This window comes from Saccoglossus kowalevskii, chromosome 14 (genome assembly GCF_978046115.1).
Source record: "Saccoglossus kowalevskii chromosome 14, keSacKowa6.1, whole genome shotgun sequence".
Taxonomy (NCBI): Eukaryota; Metazoa; Hemichordata; class Enteropneusta; family Harrimaniidae; genus Saccoglossus; species Saccoglossus kowalevskii.
The window spans coordinates 34,216,611-34,235,633 of NC_140654.1; the positions used below are offsets into that span (position 1 = coordinate 34,216,611).

Below are 19,023 nucleotides of genomic sequence, written 5' to 3' on the forward strand. Positions count from 1 at the left end.
ATAGTACTAGGTCCTATAGTGTAATGCAACACTGATTCCTATAATACATTTATTATAGTATTAGGTCCTATAGTGTAATGCAACACTGATTCCTATAATACATTCATTATAGTATTACGTTCTATAATACATTCATTACAGTATTAGGTTCTATAGTATAATGCAACACTGATTCCTATAATACATTCATTATAGTATTAGGTTCCATAAAAAATTCATTATAGTATTAGGTTCTATAGTATAATGCAACACTGATTCCTATAATACATTCATTATAGTATTAGGTCCTATAGTATAATGCAACACTGATTCCTATAATACATTCATTATAGTATTAGGTCCTATAGTATAATGCAACACTGATTCCTATAATACATTCATTATAGTAATAGGTCCTATAGCATAATGCAACACTGATTCCTATAATACATTCATTATAGTATTAGGTCCTATAGTGTAATGCAAAAATGATTCCTATCATACATTCATTATAGTATTAGGTTCTACAGTGTAATGCAACACTGATTCCTATAATACATTCATTATAGTATTAGGTTCTATAGTGTAATGCAACACTGATTCCTATAATACATTCATTATAGTATTAGGTTCTATAGTGTAATGCAACACTGATTCCTATAATACATTCATTATAGTATTAGGTCCTATAGTGTAATGCAACACTGATTCCTATAATACATTCATTATAGTATTAGGTTCTATAGTATAATGCAACACTGATTCCTATAATACATTTATTATAGTATTAGGTCCTATAGTATAATGCAACACTGATTCCTATAATACATTCATTATAGTATTAGGTCCTATAGTATAATGCAACACTGATTCCTATAAAACATTCATTATAGTACTAGGTCCTATAGTGTAATGCAACACTGATTCCTATAATACATTTATTATAGTATTAGGTCCTATAGTGTAATGCAACACTGATTCCTATAATACATTCATTATAGTATTAGGTCCTATAGTGTAATGCAACACTGATTCCTATAATACATTCATTATAGTATTAGGTCCTATAGTGTAATGCAACACTGATTCCTATAATACATTCATTATAGTATTAGGTCCTATAGTGTAATGCAACACTGATTCCTATAATACATTCATTATAGTACTAGGTCCTATAGTGTAATGCAACACTGATTCCTATAATACATTCATTATAGTATTAGGTTCTATAGTGTAATGCAAAACTGATTCCTATTATAATAATACATTCATTATAGTATTAGGTCCTATAGTATAATGCAACACTGATTCCTATAAAACATTCATTATAGTATTAGGTTCTATAGTGTAATGCAACACTGATTCCTATAATACATTCATTATAGTATTAGGTCATATAGTATAATGCAACACTGATTCCTATAAAACATTCATTATAGTATTAGGTTCTATAGTGTAATGCAACACTGATTCCTATAATACATTCATTATAGTATTAGGTCATATAGTATAATGCAAAACTGATTCCTATTATAATAATACATTCATTATAGTATTAGGTCCTATAGTATAATGCAACACTGATTCCTATAAAACATTCATTATAGTATTAGGTTCTATAGTGTAATGCAACACTGATTCCTATAATACATTCATTATAGTATTAGGTCATATAGTATAATGCAACACTGATTCCTATAAAACATTCATTATAGTATTAGGTTCTATAGTGTAATGCAACACTGATTCCTATAATACATTCATTATAGTATTAGGTCATATAGTATAATGCAAAACTGATTCCTATTATAATAATACATTCATTATAGTATTAGGTTCTATAGTGTAATGCAAAACTGATTCCTATTATAATAATACATTCATTATAGTATTAGGTCCTATAGTATAATGCAACACTGATTCCTATAAAACATTCATTATAGTATTAGGTTCTATAGTGTAATGCAACACTGATTCCTATAATACATTCATTATAGTATTAGGTCATATAGTATAATGCAACACTGATTCCTATAAAACATTCATTATAGTATTAGGTTCTATAGTGTAATGCAACACTGATTCCTATAATACATTCATTATAGTATTAGGTCATATAGTATAATGCAACACTGATTCCTATAATACATTCATTATTGTATTAGGTCCTATAGTATAATGCAACACTGATTCCTATAATACATTCATTATAGTATTAGGTCATATAGTATAATGCAAAACTGATTCCTATTATAATAATACATTCATTATAGTATTAGGTTCTATAGTGTAATGCAACACTGATTCCTATAATACATTCATTATAGTATTAGGTCCTATAGTGTAATGCAACACTGATTCCTATAATACATTCATTATAGTATTAGGTTCTATAGTATAATGCAACACTGATTCCTATAATACATTTATTATAGTATTAGGTCCTATAGTATAATGCAACACTGATTCCTATAATACATTCATTATAGTATTAGGTCCTATAGTATAATGCAACACTGATTCCTATAAAACATTCATTATAGTACTAGGTCCTATAGTGTAATGCAACACTGATTCCTATAATACATTTATTATAGTATTAGGTCCTATAGTGTAATGCAACACTGATTCCTATAATACATTCATTATAGTATTAGGTCCTATAGTGTAATGCAACACTGATTCCTATAATACATTCATTATAGTATTAGGTCCTATAGTGTAATGCAACACTGATTCCTATAATACATTCATTATAGTATTAGGTCCTATAGTGTAATGCAACACTGATTCCTATAATACATTCATTATAGTACTAGGTCCTATAGTGTAATGCAACACTGATTCCTATAATACATTCATTATAGTATTAGGTTCTATAGTGTAATGCAAAACTGATTCCTATTATAATAATACATTCATTATAGTATTAGGTCCTATAGTATAATGCAACACTGATTCCTATAAAACATTCATTATAGTATTAGGTTCTATAGTGTAATGCAACACTGATTCCTATAATACATTCATTATAGTATTAGGTCATATAGTATAATGCAACACTGATTCCTATAAAACATTCATTATAGTATTAGGTTCTATAGTGTAATGCAACACTGATTCCTATAATACATTCATTATAGTATTAGGTCATATAGTATAATGCAAAACTGATTCCTATTATAATAATACATTCATTATAGTATTAGGTCCTATAGTATAATGCAACACTGATTCCTATAAAACATTCATTATAGTATTAGGTTCTATAGTGTAATGCAACACTGATTCCTATAATACATTCATTATAGTATTAGGTCATATAGTATAATGCAACACTGATTCCTATAAAACATTCATTATAGTATTAGGTTCTATAGTGTAATGCAACACTGATTCCTATAATACATTCATTATAGTATTAGGTCATATAGTATAATGCAAAACTGATTCCTATTATAATAATACATTCATTATAGTATTAGGTTCTATAGTGTAATGCAAAACTGATTCCTATTATAATAATACATTCATTATAGTATTAGGTCCTATAGTATAATGCAACACTGATTCCTATAAAACATTCATTATAGTATTAGGTTCTATAGTGTAATGCAACACTGATTCCTATAATACATTCATTATAGTATTAGGTCATATAGTATAATGCAACACTGATTCCTATAAAACATTCATTATAGTATTAGGTTCTATAGTGTAATGCAACACTGATTCCTATAATACATTCATTATAGTATTAGGTCATATAGTATAATGCAACACTGATTCCTATAATACATTCATTATTGTATTAGGTCCTATAGTATAATGCAACACTGATTCCTATAATACATTCATTATAGTATTAGGTCATATAGTATAATGCAAAACTGATTCCTATTATAATAATACATTCATTATAGTATTAGGTCCTATAGTATAATGCAACACTGATTCCTATAATACATTCATTATAGTATTAGGTTCTATAGTGTAATGCAACACTGATTCCTATAATACATTCATTATAGTATTAGGTCATATAGTATAATGCAACACTGATTCCTATAATACATTCATTATTGTATTAGGTCCTATAGTATAATGCAACACTGATTCCTATAATACATTCATTATAGTATTAGGTCATATAGTATAATGCAAAACTGATTCCTATTATAATAATACATTCATTATAGTATTAGGTCCTATAGTATAATGCAACACTGATTCCTATAATACATTCATTATAGTACTAGGTTCTATAGTATAATGCAACACTGATTCCTATAATACATTCATTATAGTACTAGGTCCTATAGTGTAATGTAACACTGATTCCTATAATACATTCATTATAGTACTAGGTTCTATAGTATAATGCAACACTGATTCCTATAATACATTCATTATAGTACTAGGTCCTATAGTGTAATGCAACACTGATTCCTATAATACATTCATTATAGTATTAGGTCCTATAGTGTAATGCAACACTGATTCCTATTATAATAATACATTCATTATAGTATTAGGTCCTATAGTGTAATGCAACACTGATTCCTATAATACATTCATTATAGTACTAGGTCCTATAGTATAATGCAACACTGATTCCTATAATACATTCATTATAGTATTAGGTCATATAGTGTAATGCAACACTGATTCCTATAATACATTCATTATAGTATTAGGTTCTATAGTATAATGCAACACTGATTCCTATAATACATTCATTATAGTATTAGGTTCTATAGTATAATGCAACACTGATTCCTATAATACATTCATTATAGTATTAGGTCCTATAGTGTAATGCAACACTGATTCCTATAATACATTCATTATAGTACTAGGTCCTATAGTATAATGCAACACTGATTCCTATAATACATTCATTATAGTATTAGGTCCTATAGTGTAATGCAACACTGATTCCTATAATACATTCATTATAGTATTAGGTTCTATAGTATAATGCAACACTGATTCCTATAATACATTCATTATAGTATTAGGTCATATAGTGTAATGCAACACTGATTCCTATAATACATTCATTATAGTATTAGGTTCTATAGTATAATGCAACACTGATTCCTATAATACATTCATTATAGTATTAGGTCCTATAGTGTAATGCAACACTGATTCCTATAATACATTCATTATAGTATTAGGTTCTATAGTATAATGCAACACTGATTCCTATAATACATTTATTATAGTATTAGGTCCTATAGTATAATGCAACACTGATTCCTATAATACATTCATTATAGTATTAGGTCCTATAGTATAATGCAACACTGATTCCTATAAAACATTCATTATAGTACTAGGTCCTATAGTGTAATGCAACACTGATTCCTATAATACATTTATTATAGTATTAGGTCCTATAGTGTAATGCAACACTGATTCCTATAATACATTCATTATAGTATTAGGTCCTATAGTGTAATGCAACACTGATTCCTATAATACATTCATTATAGTATTAGGTCCTATAGTGTAATGCAACACTGATTCCTATAATACATTCATTATAGTATTAGGTCCTATAGTGTAATGCAACACTGATTCCTATAATACATTCATTATAGTACTAGGTCCTATAGTGTAATGCAACACTGATTCCTATAATACATTCATTATAGTATTAGGTTCTATAGTGTAATGCAAAACTGATTCCTATTATAATAATACATTCATTATAGTATTAGGTCCTATAGTATAATGCAACACTGATTCCTATAAAACATTCATTATAGTATTAGGTTCTATAGTGTAATGCAACACTGATTCCTATAATACATTCATTATAGTATTAGGTCATATAGTATAATGCAACACTGATTCCTATAAAACATTCATTATAGTATTAGGTTCTATAGTGTAATGCAACACTGATTCCTATAATACATTCATTATAGTATTAGGTCATATAGTATAATGCAAAACTGATTCCTATTATAATAATACATTCATTATAGTATTAGGTCCTATAGTATAATGCAACACTGATTCCTATAAAACATTCATTATAGTATTAGGTTCTATAGTGTAATGCAACACTGATTCCTATAATACATTCATTATAGTATTAGGTCATATAGTATAATGCAACACTGATTCCTATAAAACATTCATTATAGTATTAGGTTCTATAGTGTAATGCAACACTGATTCCTATAATACATTCATTATAGTATTAGGTCATATAGTATAATGCAAAACTGATTCCTATTATAATAATACATTCATTATAGTATTAGGTTCTATAGTGTAATGCAAAACTGATTCCTATTATAATAATACATTCATTATAGTATTAGGTCCTATAGTATAATGCAACACTGATTCCTATAAAACATTCATTATAGTATTAGGTTCTATAGTGTAACGCAACACTGATTCCTATAATACATTCATTATAGTATTAGGTCATATAGTATAATGCAACACTGATTCCTATAAAACATTCATTATAGTATTAGGTTCTATAGTGTAATGCAACACTGATTCCTATAATACATTCATTATAGTATTAGGTCATATAGTATAATGCAACACTGATTCCTATAATACATTCATTATTGTATTAGGTCCTATAGTATAATGCAACACTGATTCCTATAATACATTCATTATAGTATTAGGTCATATAGTATAATGCAAAACTGATTCCTATTATAATAATACATTCATTATAGTATTAGGTCCTATAGTATAATGCAACACTGATTCCTATAATACATTCATTATAGTATTAGGTTCTATAGTGTAATGCAACACTGATTCCTATAATACATTCATTATAGTATTAGGTCATATAGTATAATGCAACACTGATTCCTATAATACATTCATTATTGTATTAGGTCCTATAGTATAATGCAACACTGATTCCTATAATACATTCATTATAGTATTAGGTCATATAGTATAATGCAAAACTGATTCCTATTATAATAATACATTCATTATAGTATTAGGTCCTATAGTATAATGCAACACTGATTCCTATAATACATTCATTATAGTACTAGGTTCTATAGTATAATGCAACACTGATTCCTATAATACATTCATTATAGTACTAGGTCCTATAGTGTAATGTAACACTGATTCCTATAATACATTCATTATAGTACTAGGTTCTATAGTATAATGCAACACTGATTCCTATAATACATTCATTATAGTACTAGGTCCTATAGTGTAATGCAACACTGATTCCTATAATACATTCATTATAGTATTAGGTCCTATAGTGTAATGCAACACTGATTCCTATTATAATAATACATTCATTATAGTATTAGGTCCTATAGTGTAATGCAACACTGATTCCTATAATACATTCATTATAGTACTAGGTCCTATAGTATAATGCAACACTGATTCCTATAATACATTCATTATAGTATTAGGTCATATAGTGTAATGCAACACTGATTCCTATAATACATTCATTATAGTATTAGGTTCTATAGTATAATGCAACACTGATTCCTATAATACATTCATTATAGTATTAGGTTCTATAGTATAATGCAACACTGATTCCTATAATACATTCATTATAGTATTAGGTCCTATAGTGTAATGCAACACTGATTCCTATAATACATTCATTATAGTACTAGGTCCTATAGTATAATGCAACACTGATTCCTATAATACATTCATTATAGTATTAGGTCCTATAGTGTAATGCAACACTGATTCCTATAATACATTCATTATAGTATTAGGTTCTATAGTATAATGCAACACTGATTCCTATAATACATTCATTATAGTATTAGGTCATATAGTGTAATGCAACACTGATTCCTATAATACATTCATTATAGTATTAGGTTCTATAGTATAATGCAACACTGATTCCTATAATACATTCATTATAGTATTAGGTCCTATAGTGTAATGCAACACTGATTCCTATAATACATTCATTATAGTATTAGGTTCTATAGTATAATGCAACACTGATTCCTATAATACATTTATTATAGTATTAGGTCCTATAGTATAATGCAACACTGATTCCTATAATACATTCATTATAGTATTAGGTCCTATAGTATAATGCAACACTGATTCCTATAAAACATTCATTATAGTACTAGGTCCTATAGTGTAATGCAACACTGATTCCTATAATACATTTATTATAGTATTAGGTCCTATAGTGTAATGCAACACTGATTCCTATAATACATTCATTATAGTATTAGGTCCTATAGTGTAATGCAACACTGATTCCTATAATACATTCATTATAGTATTAGGTCCTATAGTGTAATGCAACACTGATTCCTATAATACATTCATTATAGTATTAGGTCCTATAGTGTAATGCAACACTGATTCCTATAATACATTCATTATAGTACTAGGTCCTATAGTGTAATGCAACACTGATTCCTATAATACATTCATTATAGTATTAGGTTCTATAGTGTAATGCAAAACTGATTCCTATTATAATAATACATTCATTATAGTATTAGGTCCTATAGTGTAATGCAACACTGATTCCTATAAAACATTCATTATAGTATTAGGTTCTATAGTGTAATGCAACACTGATTCCTATAATACATTCATTATAGTATTAGGTCATATAGTATAATGCAACACTGATTCCTATAAAACATTCATTGTAGTATTAGGTTCTATAGTGTAATGCAACACTGATTCCTATAATACATTCATTATAGTATTAGGTCATATAGTATAATGCAACACTGATTCCTATAATACATTCATTATTGTATTAGGTCCTATAGTATAATGCAACACTGATTCCTATAATACATTCATTATAGTATTAGGTCATATAGTATAATGCAAAACTGATTCCTATTATAATAATACATTCATTATAGTATTAGGTCCTATAGTATAATGCAACACTGATTCCTATAATACATTCATTATAGTATTAGGTTCTATAGTGTAATGCAACACTGATTCCTATAATACATTCATTATAGTATTAGGTCATATAGTATAATGCAACACTGATTCCTATAATACATTCATTATTGTATTAGGTCCTATAGTATAATGCAACACTGATTCCTATAATACATTCATTATAGTATTAGGTCATATAGTATAATGCAAAACTGATTCCTATTATAATAATACATTCATTATAGTATTAGGTCCTATAGTATAATGCAACACTGATTCCTATAATACATTCATTATAGTACTAGGTTCTATAGTATAATGCAACACTGATAAGATTCCTATAATACATTCATTATAGTACTAGGTCCTATAGTGTTATGTAACACTGATTCCTATAATACATTCATTATAGTACTAGGTTCTATAGTATAATGCAACACTGATTCCTATAATACATTCATTATAGTACTAGGTCCTATAGTGTAATGCAACACTGATTCCTATAATACATTCATTATAGTATTAGGTCCTATAGTGTAATGCAACACTGATTCCTATTATAATAATACATTCATTATAGTATTAGGTCCTATAGTGTAATGCAACACTGATTCCTATAATACATTCATTATAGTACTAGGTCCTATAGTGTAATGCAACACTGATTCCTATAATACTTTCATTATAGTATTAGGTCCTATAGTGTAATGCAACACTGATTCCTATTATAATAATACATTCATTATAGTATTAGGTCCTATAGTGTAATGCAACACTGATTCCTATAATACATTCATTATAGTACTAGGTCCTATAGTGTAATGCAACACTGATTCCTATAATACATTCATTATAGTATTAGGTCCTATAGTGTAATACAACACTGATTCCTATAATACATTCATTATAGTATTAGGTTCTATAGTATAATGCAACACTGATTCCTATAATACATTCATTATAGTACTAGGTCCTATAGTGTAATGCAACACTGATTCCTATAATACATTCATTATAGTATTAGGTCATATAGTATAATGCAACACTGATTCCTATAATACATTCATTATTGTATTAGGTCCTATAGTATAATGCAACACTGATTCCTATAATACATTCATTATAGTATTAGGTCATATAGTATAATGCAAAACTGATTCCTATTATAATAATACATTCATTATAGTATTAGGTCCTATAGTATAATGCAACACTGATTCCTATAATACATTCATTATAGTATTAGGTTCTATAGTATAATGCAACACTGATTCCTATAATACATTCATTATAGTACTAGGTCCTATAGTGTAATGTAACACTGATTCCTATAATACATTCATTATAGTACTAGGTCCTATAGTGTAATGCAACACTGATTCCTATAATACATTTATTATAGTATTAGGTCCTATAGTATAATGCAACACTGATTCCTATAATACATTCATTATAGTACTAGGTCCTATAGTGTAATGCAACACTGATTCCTATAATACATTCATTATAGTATTAGGTTCTATAGTATAATGCAACACTGATTCCTATAATACATTCATTATAGTACTAGGTCCTATAGTGTAATGCAACACTGATTCCTATAATACATTCATTATAGTATTAGGTCATATAGTATAATGCAACACTGATTCCTATAATACATTCATTATTGTATTAGGTCCTATAGTATAATGCAACACTGATTCCTATAATACATTCATTATAGTATTAGGTCATATAGTATAATGCAAAACTGATTCCTATTATAATAATACATTCATTATAGTATTAGGTCCTATAGTATAATGCAACACTGATTCCTATAATACATTCATTATAGTACTAGGTTCTATAGTATAATGCAACACTGATTCCTATAATACATTCATTATAGTACTAGGTCCTATAGTGTAATGTAACACTGATTCCTATAATACATTCATTATAGTACTAGGTCCTATAGTGTAATGCAACACTGATTCCTATAATACATTTATTATAAAATTAGGTCCTATAGTATAATGCAACACTGATTCCTATAATACATTTATTATAGTATTAGGTCCTATAGTATAATGCAACACTGATTCCTATAATACATTCATTATAGTATTAGGTCCTATAGTGTAATGCAACACTGATTCCTATAATACATTCATTATAGTATTAGGTTCTATAGTATAATGCAACACTGATTCCTATAATACATTTATTATAGTATTAGGTCATATAGTATAATGCAACACTGATTCCTATAAAACATTCATTATAGTACTAGGTCCTATAGTGTAATGCAACACTGATTCCTATAATACATTTATTATAGTATTAAGTCCTATAGTGTAATGCAACACTGATTCCTATAATACATTCATTATAGTATTAGGTCATATAGTGTAATGCAACACTGATTCCTATAATACATTCATTATAGTATTAGGTTCTATAGTATAATGCAACACTGATTCCTATAATACATTTATTATAGTATTAAGTCCTATAGTGTAATGCAACACTGATTCCTATAATACATTCATTATAGTATTAGGTCCTATAGTGTAATGCAACACTGATTCCTATAATACATTCATTATAGTATTAGGTCATATAGTGTAATGCAACACTGATTCCTATAATACATTCATTATAGTATTAGGTCCTATAGTGTAATGCAACACTGATTCCTATAATACATTCATTATAGTATTAGGTTCTATAGTGTAATGCAACACTGATTCCTATAATACATTCATTATAGTATTAGGTTCTATAGTGTAATGCAACACTGATTCCTATAATACATTTATTATAGTATTAGGTCATATAGTATAATGCAACACTGATTCCTATAATACATTCATTATAGTATTAGGTTCTATAGTGTAATGTAACACTGATTTCTATAATACATTCATTATAGTATTAGGTTCTATAGTGTAATGCAACACTGATTCCTATAATACATTCATTATAGTATTAGGTCATATAGTATAATGCAACACTGATTCCTATAATACATTCATTATAGTATTAGGTTCTATAGTGTAATGTAACACTGATTCCTATAATACATTCATTATAGTAATAGGTCCTATAGCATAATGCAACACTGATTCCTATAATACATTCATTATAGTATTAGGTTCTATAGTGTAATGTAACACTGATTCCTATAATACATTCATAATAGTATTAGGTCCTATAGTGTAATGCAACACTGATTCCTATAATACATTCATTATAGTATTAGGTTCTATAGTGTAATGCAACACTGATTCCTATAATACATTCATTATAGTATTAGGTCCTATAGTGTAATGTAACACTGATTCCTATAATACATTCATTATAGTACTAGGTCCTATAGTGTAATGCAACACTGATTCCTACAATACATTCATTATAGTATTAGGTCATATAGTGTAATGCAACACTGATTCCTATAATACATTCATTATAGTATTAGGTTCTATAGTGTAATGCAACACTGATTCCTATAATACATTCATTATAGTATTAGGTCCTATAGTGTAATGCAACACTGATTCCTACAATACATTCATTATAGTATTAGGTCATATAGTGTAATGCAACACTGATTCCTACAATACATTCATTATAGTATTAGGTCATATAGTGTAATGCAACACTGATTCCTACAATACATTCATTATAGTATTAGGTTCTATAGTGTAATGCAACACTGATTCCTACAATACATTCATTATAGTATTAGGTCCTATAGTGTAATGCAACACTGATTCCTACAATACATTCATTATAGTATTAGGTTCTATAGTGTAATGCAACACTGATTCCTATAATACATTCATTATAGTATTAGGTCATATAGTGTAATGCAACACTGATTCCTACAATACATTCATTATAGTATTAGGTTCTATAGTGTAATGCAACACTGATTCCTATAATACATTCATTATAGTATTAGGTTCTATAGTGTAATACAACACTGATTCCTATAATACATTCATTATAGTATGAGGTCCTATAGTATAATGCAACACTGATTCCTATAATACATTCATTATAGTATTAGGTTCTATAGTGTAATGCAACACTGATTCCTACAATACATTCATTATAGTATTAGGTTCTATAGTGTAATGCAACACTGATTCCTATAATACATTCATTATAGTATTAGGTTCTATAGTATAATGCAACACTGATTCCTATAATACATTCATTATAGTATTAGGTTCTATAGTATAATGCAACACTGATTCCTATAATACATTCATTATAGTATTAGGTTCTATAGTGTAATGCAACACTGATTCCTACAATACATTCATTATAGTATTAGGTTCTATAGTGTAATGCAACACTGATTCCTATAATACATTCATTATAGTATTAGGTTCTATAGTATAATGCAACACTGATTCCTATAATACATTCATTATAGTATTAGGTCATATAGTGTAATGCAACACTGATTCCTACAATACATTCATTATAGTATTAGGTTCTATAGTGTAATGCAACACTGATTCCTATAATACATTCATTATAGTATTAGGTTCTATAGTGTAATACAACACTGATTCCTATAATACATTCATTATAGTATTAGGTCCTATAGTATAATGCAACAATGATTCCTATAATACATTCATTATAGTATTAGGTTCTATAGTGTAATGCAACACTGATTCCTACAATACATTCATTATAGTATTAGGTTCTATAGTGTAATGCAACACTGATTCCTATAATACATTCATTATAGTATTAGGTTCTATAGTATAATGCAACACTGATTCCTATAATACATTCATTATAGTATTAGGTTCTATAGTATAATGCAACACTGATTCCTATAATACATTCATTATAGTATTAGGTTCTATAGTATAATGCAACACTGATTCCTATAATACATTCATTATAGTATTAGGTCATATAGTGTAATGCAACACTGATTCCTATAATACATTCATTATAGTATTAGGTTCTATAGTATAATGCAACACTGATTCCTATAATACATTCATTATAGTATTAGGTTCTATAGTGTAATGCAACACTGATTCCTATAATACATTCATTATAGTATTAGGTTCTATAGTATAATGCAACACTGATTCCTATAATACATTCATTATAGTATTAGGTCATATAGTGTAATGCAACACTGATTCCTATAATACATTCATTATAGTATTAGGTTCTATAGTATAATGCAACACTGATTCCTATAATACATTCATTATAGTATTAGGTCATATAGTGTAATGCAACACTGATTCCTATAATACATTCATTATAGTATTAGGTCATATAGTGTAATGCAACACTGATTCCTATAATACATTCATTATAGTATTAGGTTCTATAGTATAATGCAACACTGATTCCTATAATACATTCATTATAGTATTAGGTTCTATAGTGTAATGCAACACTGATTCCTATAATACATTCATTATAGTATTAGGTCATATAGTGTAATGCAACACTGATTCCTATAATACATTCAGTATAGTATTAGGTTCTATAGTGTAATACAACACTGATTCCTATAATACATTTATTATAGTATTAGGTCATATAGTGTAATGCAACACTGATTCCTATAATACATTCATTATAGTATTAGGTCATATAGTGTAATGCAACACTGATTCCTATAATACATTTATTATAGTATTAGGTCATATAGTGTAATGCAACACTGATTCCTATAATACATTTATTATAGTATTAGGTCATATAGTTGACTATCATGCAGTTTCTTTTAACTTGGTCCCTAGGGTCTATATGCAGTGTGGGAGTGACTGTTTATATCCAAGCGCAATCCTGTTTTCTATCAACGGTGCATCATAGGTTTGATTGTCATAATGCGATAATGCAACAATTGACACACTGTAATGCTAAAATGCCTGTCAAAATTAACAACGGTTGGCCATCTATGTCTTTATATGATAAAATAATCTACTTTAAGGCAGTTTTGTTTCCTTGTAGATAAAACTGCCACTTTTTATTTCTCTTTCCTGTTTTCATAGTAAAAAAAACTGTTACTTATGACAATTTTCAATGTCACTCATATTAATAGAAGCCATTCAGTTTCAATAAAATGTAATTATTCTAATTCTAACAAAAAATTACCTGAGCTATGGTTTTTTTTTTTTATTGCAGTTGTATATACTTATATGGATTCTATCTCATGTCATGTTGTAGTGATTCTGTGTTCAATGTTTTTATAGGAGATTGACGTACAAAAACATTAGTATGTACTGGGCGAATTTAAAACATGAATTGTAAATAATTATATCACATCCAGCCAATATAAATACTGTACGATGCATTCAGTACTGTATATTGCAAAAGACCTATCAGAATTCCAAACATATTAGTCTCTGCAATAAGTCATTCAAGTTAACGAAGTATAACAGTGGAACTTTGGTGCACTATAAATACAATAATCAGACAAAGTTGCTCAAGATCAATTCCAAAATTTTTAATGAACAGAACTCACAAAAATCTCTGAAATACTGTTTTTATTATGAATCTTGTCAGGCTTGACGTGAAGCTATTTTGACCATACAACAGTGTACAGAATCAGAAATAAATATTTTAAGCAAAGAACAATAAAACCATAATTGTTTGCACACAATGGCACTGGTCAGTATCCAAAACCACATAGTGGCTCATCCACTAAAAATATCAAAGTGTAAGCCACACAGAACGTGGCTTTTGAGAAAAAGTCATATGACTATTGTGATGCTGCATAATACATCAGGCAGTTGTCAATAGACTTCATTTGAATCAAGTTAGGCATGTCAATGAGGAAACTATATTCTGTCTTGGAACTAAATAACCTCATGTAATTAACAAATTTGAGCCTGCTACCTAATGTGTAGAATTTAGTGATTCCATTTTGTAGTTGTTGTGCATGTTATTACATTCTTATATTCAACCTATATTTATTTACTATGATATCGATAAAGAGCCATTTCCCAAAACATCTAGCTATTTATGTCATAGTTGCTTAGGACAACGATTACCAAATATTATCAACTATATACCAATCAGCATCCTATATGTCAAAAACAAAACAGATTTTTAGAAACTGGTCCCAACCACAGAGGGCATAATCACAATAGAAAAGACCTATTTTGAAAGAAATGATATGCTAATATAAATAAAATAGCGCCCCACTTACAATAAAAATACTTATAATTGTAATTAATCGATACAAATTTACTGTTTTATGAAGTTTACTGAATGACTCCAGGCACCAGTTTGCCACTGTCAAATTAATCAATAAAATACTAGTTGCATGTGAAGGTACCGGTATGCCAAGATGATAATCCAACAAAACTGACCAACAATAAGGAAATAAAAGGTGATACAAGACTAATTATCGTGTTATAACAATGAGAATGTGTGCAGTACTGAGGGAGTACATCTTCTTCTGAGCCAAACATATTATTATTGGGCAGCGCAGAGTCCATGTACCTAAAAATTGTTTTGGCGAAAGGAAGAAATAATTTCAAACCAAGATAGTAAACGGAGAACTCATTTGGAGTAATGTAAATGAATTATATGGTGGGAAAAAAAAGAGTGAAAATCGTAATTTGAAAAAAAAGGGTAAACACTCAAAACTAAAAATTTCACTGAAAGCAAGAATATGCCAAAAAAAATTAAAATGTAACTGAAAATCAGGAACACTTTCTATTTGTTGGTATGAAATATAATACAGAAAGAAAATAATTACTTTGTGAAATGATGTTTCCATCTGAAATAAAAATGCAATGATTTGTAATTTGTCTTCCTCTGTTTCTAGGATTCATTCCAACCACTGGTATAGCTAATTCTGCAAGTTTTTGGACACGATGGTTTTTGTATTTAGTAACTCCTTTACTGAAATGGAAAGGTGTTACACGAACAGTTCAGGAAGGAGGAACAATAATTTCAAATATAGCCACGGATCCTAGTCTCAATGGTAAGGATTACAGTTATCTAGACTATATCCTAACTTGTATACTATTAGCTAGCTACTGATCCTAGTCTCAATGGTAAGGATTACAGTTATCTAGACTATATCCTAACTTGTCTACTATAAGCTAGCTACTGATTCTAGTCTCAATGGTAAGGATTACAGTGATCTAGACTATATCCTAACTTGTCTACTATTAGCTGGCTACTGATTCTAGTCTCAATGGTAAGGATTACAGTTATCTAGACTATATCCTAACTTGTATACTATAAGCTGGCTACTGATTCTAGTCTAAATGGTAAGGATTACAGTTATCTAGACTATATCCTAACTTGTCTACTATTAGCTAGCTACTGATTCTAGTCTCAATGGTAAGGATTACAGTGATCTAGACTATATCCTAACTTGTCTACTATAAGCCAGCTACTGATTCTAGTCTCAATGGTAAGGATTACAGTTATCTAGACTATATCCTAACTTGTCTACTATTAGCTAGCTACTGATCCTAGTCTCAATGGTAAGGATTACAGTGATCTAGACTGTATCCTAACTTGTCTACTATTAGCTGGCTACTGATTCTAGTCTCAATGGTAAGGATTACAGTGATCTAGACTATATCCTAACTTGTATACTATTAGCTAGCTACTGATTCTAGTCTCAATGGTAAGGATTACAATTATCTAGACTATATCCTAACTTGTCTACTATAAGCTAGCTACTGATTCTAGTCTCAATGGTAAGGATTACAATTATCTAGACTATATCCTACTTGTATACTATTAGCCAGCTACTGATTCTAGTCTCAATGGTAAGGATTACAGTTATCTAGACTATATCCTAACTTGTCTACTATTAGCTAGCTACTGATCCTAGTCTCAATGGTAAGGATTACAGTGATCTAGACTATATCCTAACTTGTCTACTATTAGCTGGCTACTGATTCTAGTCTCAATGGTAAGGATTACAGTTATCTAGACTATATCCTAACTTGTCTACTATAAGCTAGCTACTGATTCTAGTCTCAGTGGTAAGGATTACAGTTATCTATACTATATCCTACTTGTATACTATTAACTAGCTACTGATTCTAGTCTCAATGGTAAGGATTACAGTTATCTAGACTATATTCTACTTGTCTACTATAAGCTAGCTACTGAGTCTAGTCTCAATGGTAAGGATTACAGTTATCTACACTATATTCTACTTGTCTACTATAAGCTAGCTACTGATTCTAGTCTCAATGGTAAGGATTACAGTTATCTAGATTATATCCTAACTTGTATACTATTAGCTAGCTACTGATTCTAGTCTCAATGGTAAGGATTACAGTTATCTAGACTATATCCTAACTTGTCTACTATTAGCTAGCTACTGATTCTAGTCTCAATGGTAAGGATTACAGTTATCTAGACTATATCCTAACTTGTATACTATTAGCCAGCTACTGATTCTAGTCTCAATGGTAAGGATTACAGTTATCTAGACTATATCCTAACTTGTCTACTATTAGCTAGCTACTGATCCTAGTCTCAATGGTAAGAATTACAGTGATCTAGACTATATCCTAACTTGTCTACTATTAGCTGGCTACTGATTCTAGTCTCAATGGTAAGGATTACAGTTATCTAGACTATATCCTAACTTGTCTACTATAAGCTAGCTACTGATTCTAGTCTCAGTGGTAAGGATTACAGTTATCTAGACTATATCCTACTTGTATACTATTAGCTAGCTACTGATTCTAGTCTCAATGGTAAGGATTACAGTTATCTAGACTATATCCTAACTTGTCCACTATAAGCTAGCTACTGATTCTAGTCTAAATGGTAAGGATTACAGTTATCTATACTACATCCTAACTTGTATACTATCAGCTAGCTACTGATTCTAGTCTCAATGGTAAGGATTACAGTTATCTAGACTATATCCTAACTTGTCTACTATAAGCTAGCTACTAATTCCAGTCTCAATGGTAAGGATTACAGTTATCTAGACTATATCCTAACTTGTCTACTATTAGCTAGCTACTGATTCTAGTCTCAATGGTAAGGATTACAGTTATCTAGACTATATCCTAACTTGTCTACTATAAGCTAGCTACTGATTCTAGTCTAAATGGTAAGGATCACAGTTATCTATAC

At 28.7% G+C, this 19,023-nt stretch overlaps 1 protein-coding gene across 2 annotated transcripts in view; it reads left to right on the forward strand.

Annotated features, from left to right (window-relative positions):
* LOC144350034 (WW domain-containing oxidoreductase-like) overlaps positions 1–19,023 on the forward strand; it is a 147,370-nt gene that overhangs the window by 66,145 nt on the left and 62,202 nt on the right. For both annotated transcript variants that reach the window (XM_085508170.1, XM_085508171.1), the window contains exon 6: positions 16,730–16,888. In XM_085508170.1, the coding sequence (XP_085364296.1) occupies positions 16,730–16,888 (159 nt within the window). The remainder of the gene's footprint in view (positions 1–16,729; positions 16,889–19,023) is intronic.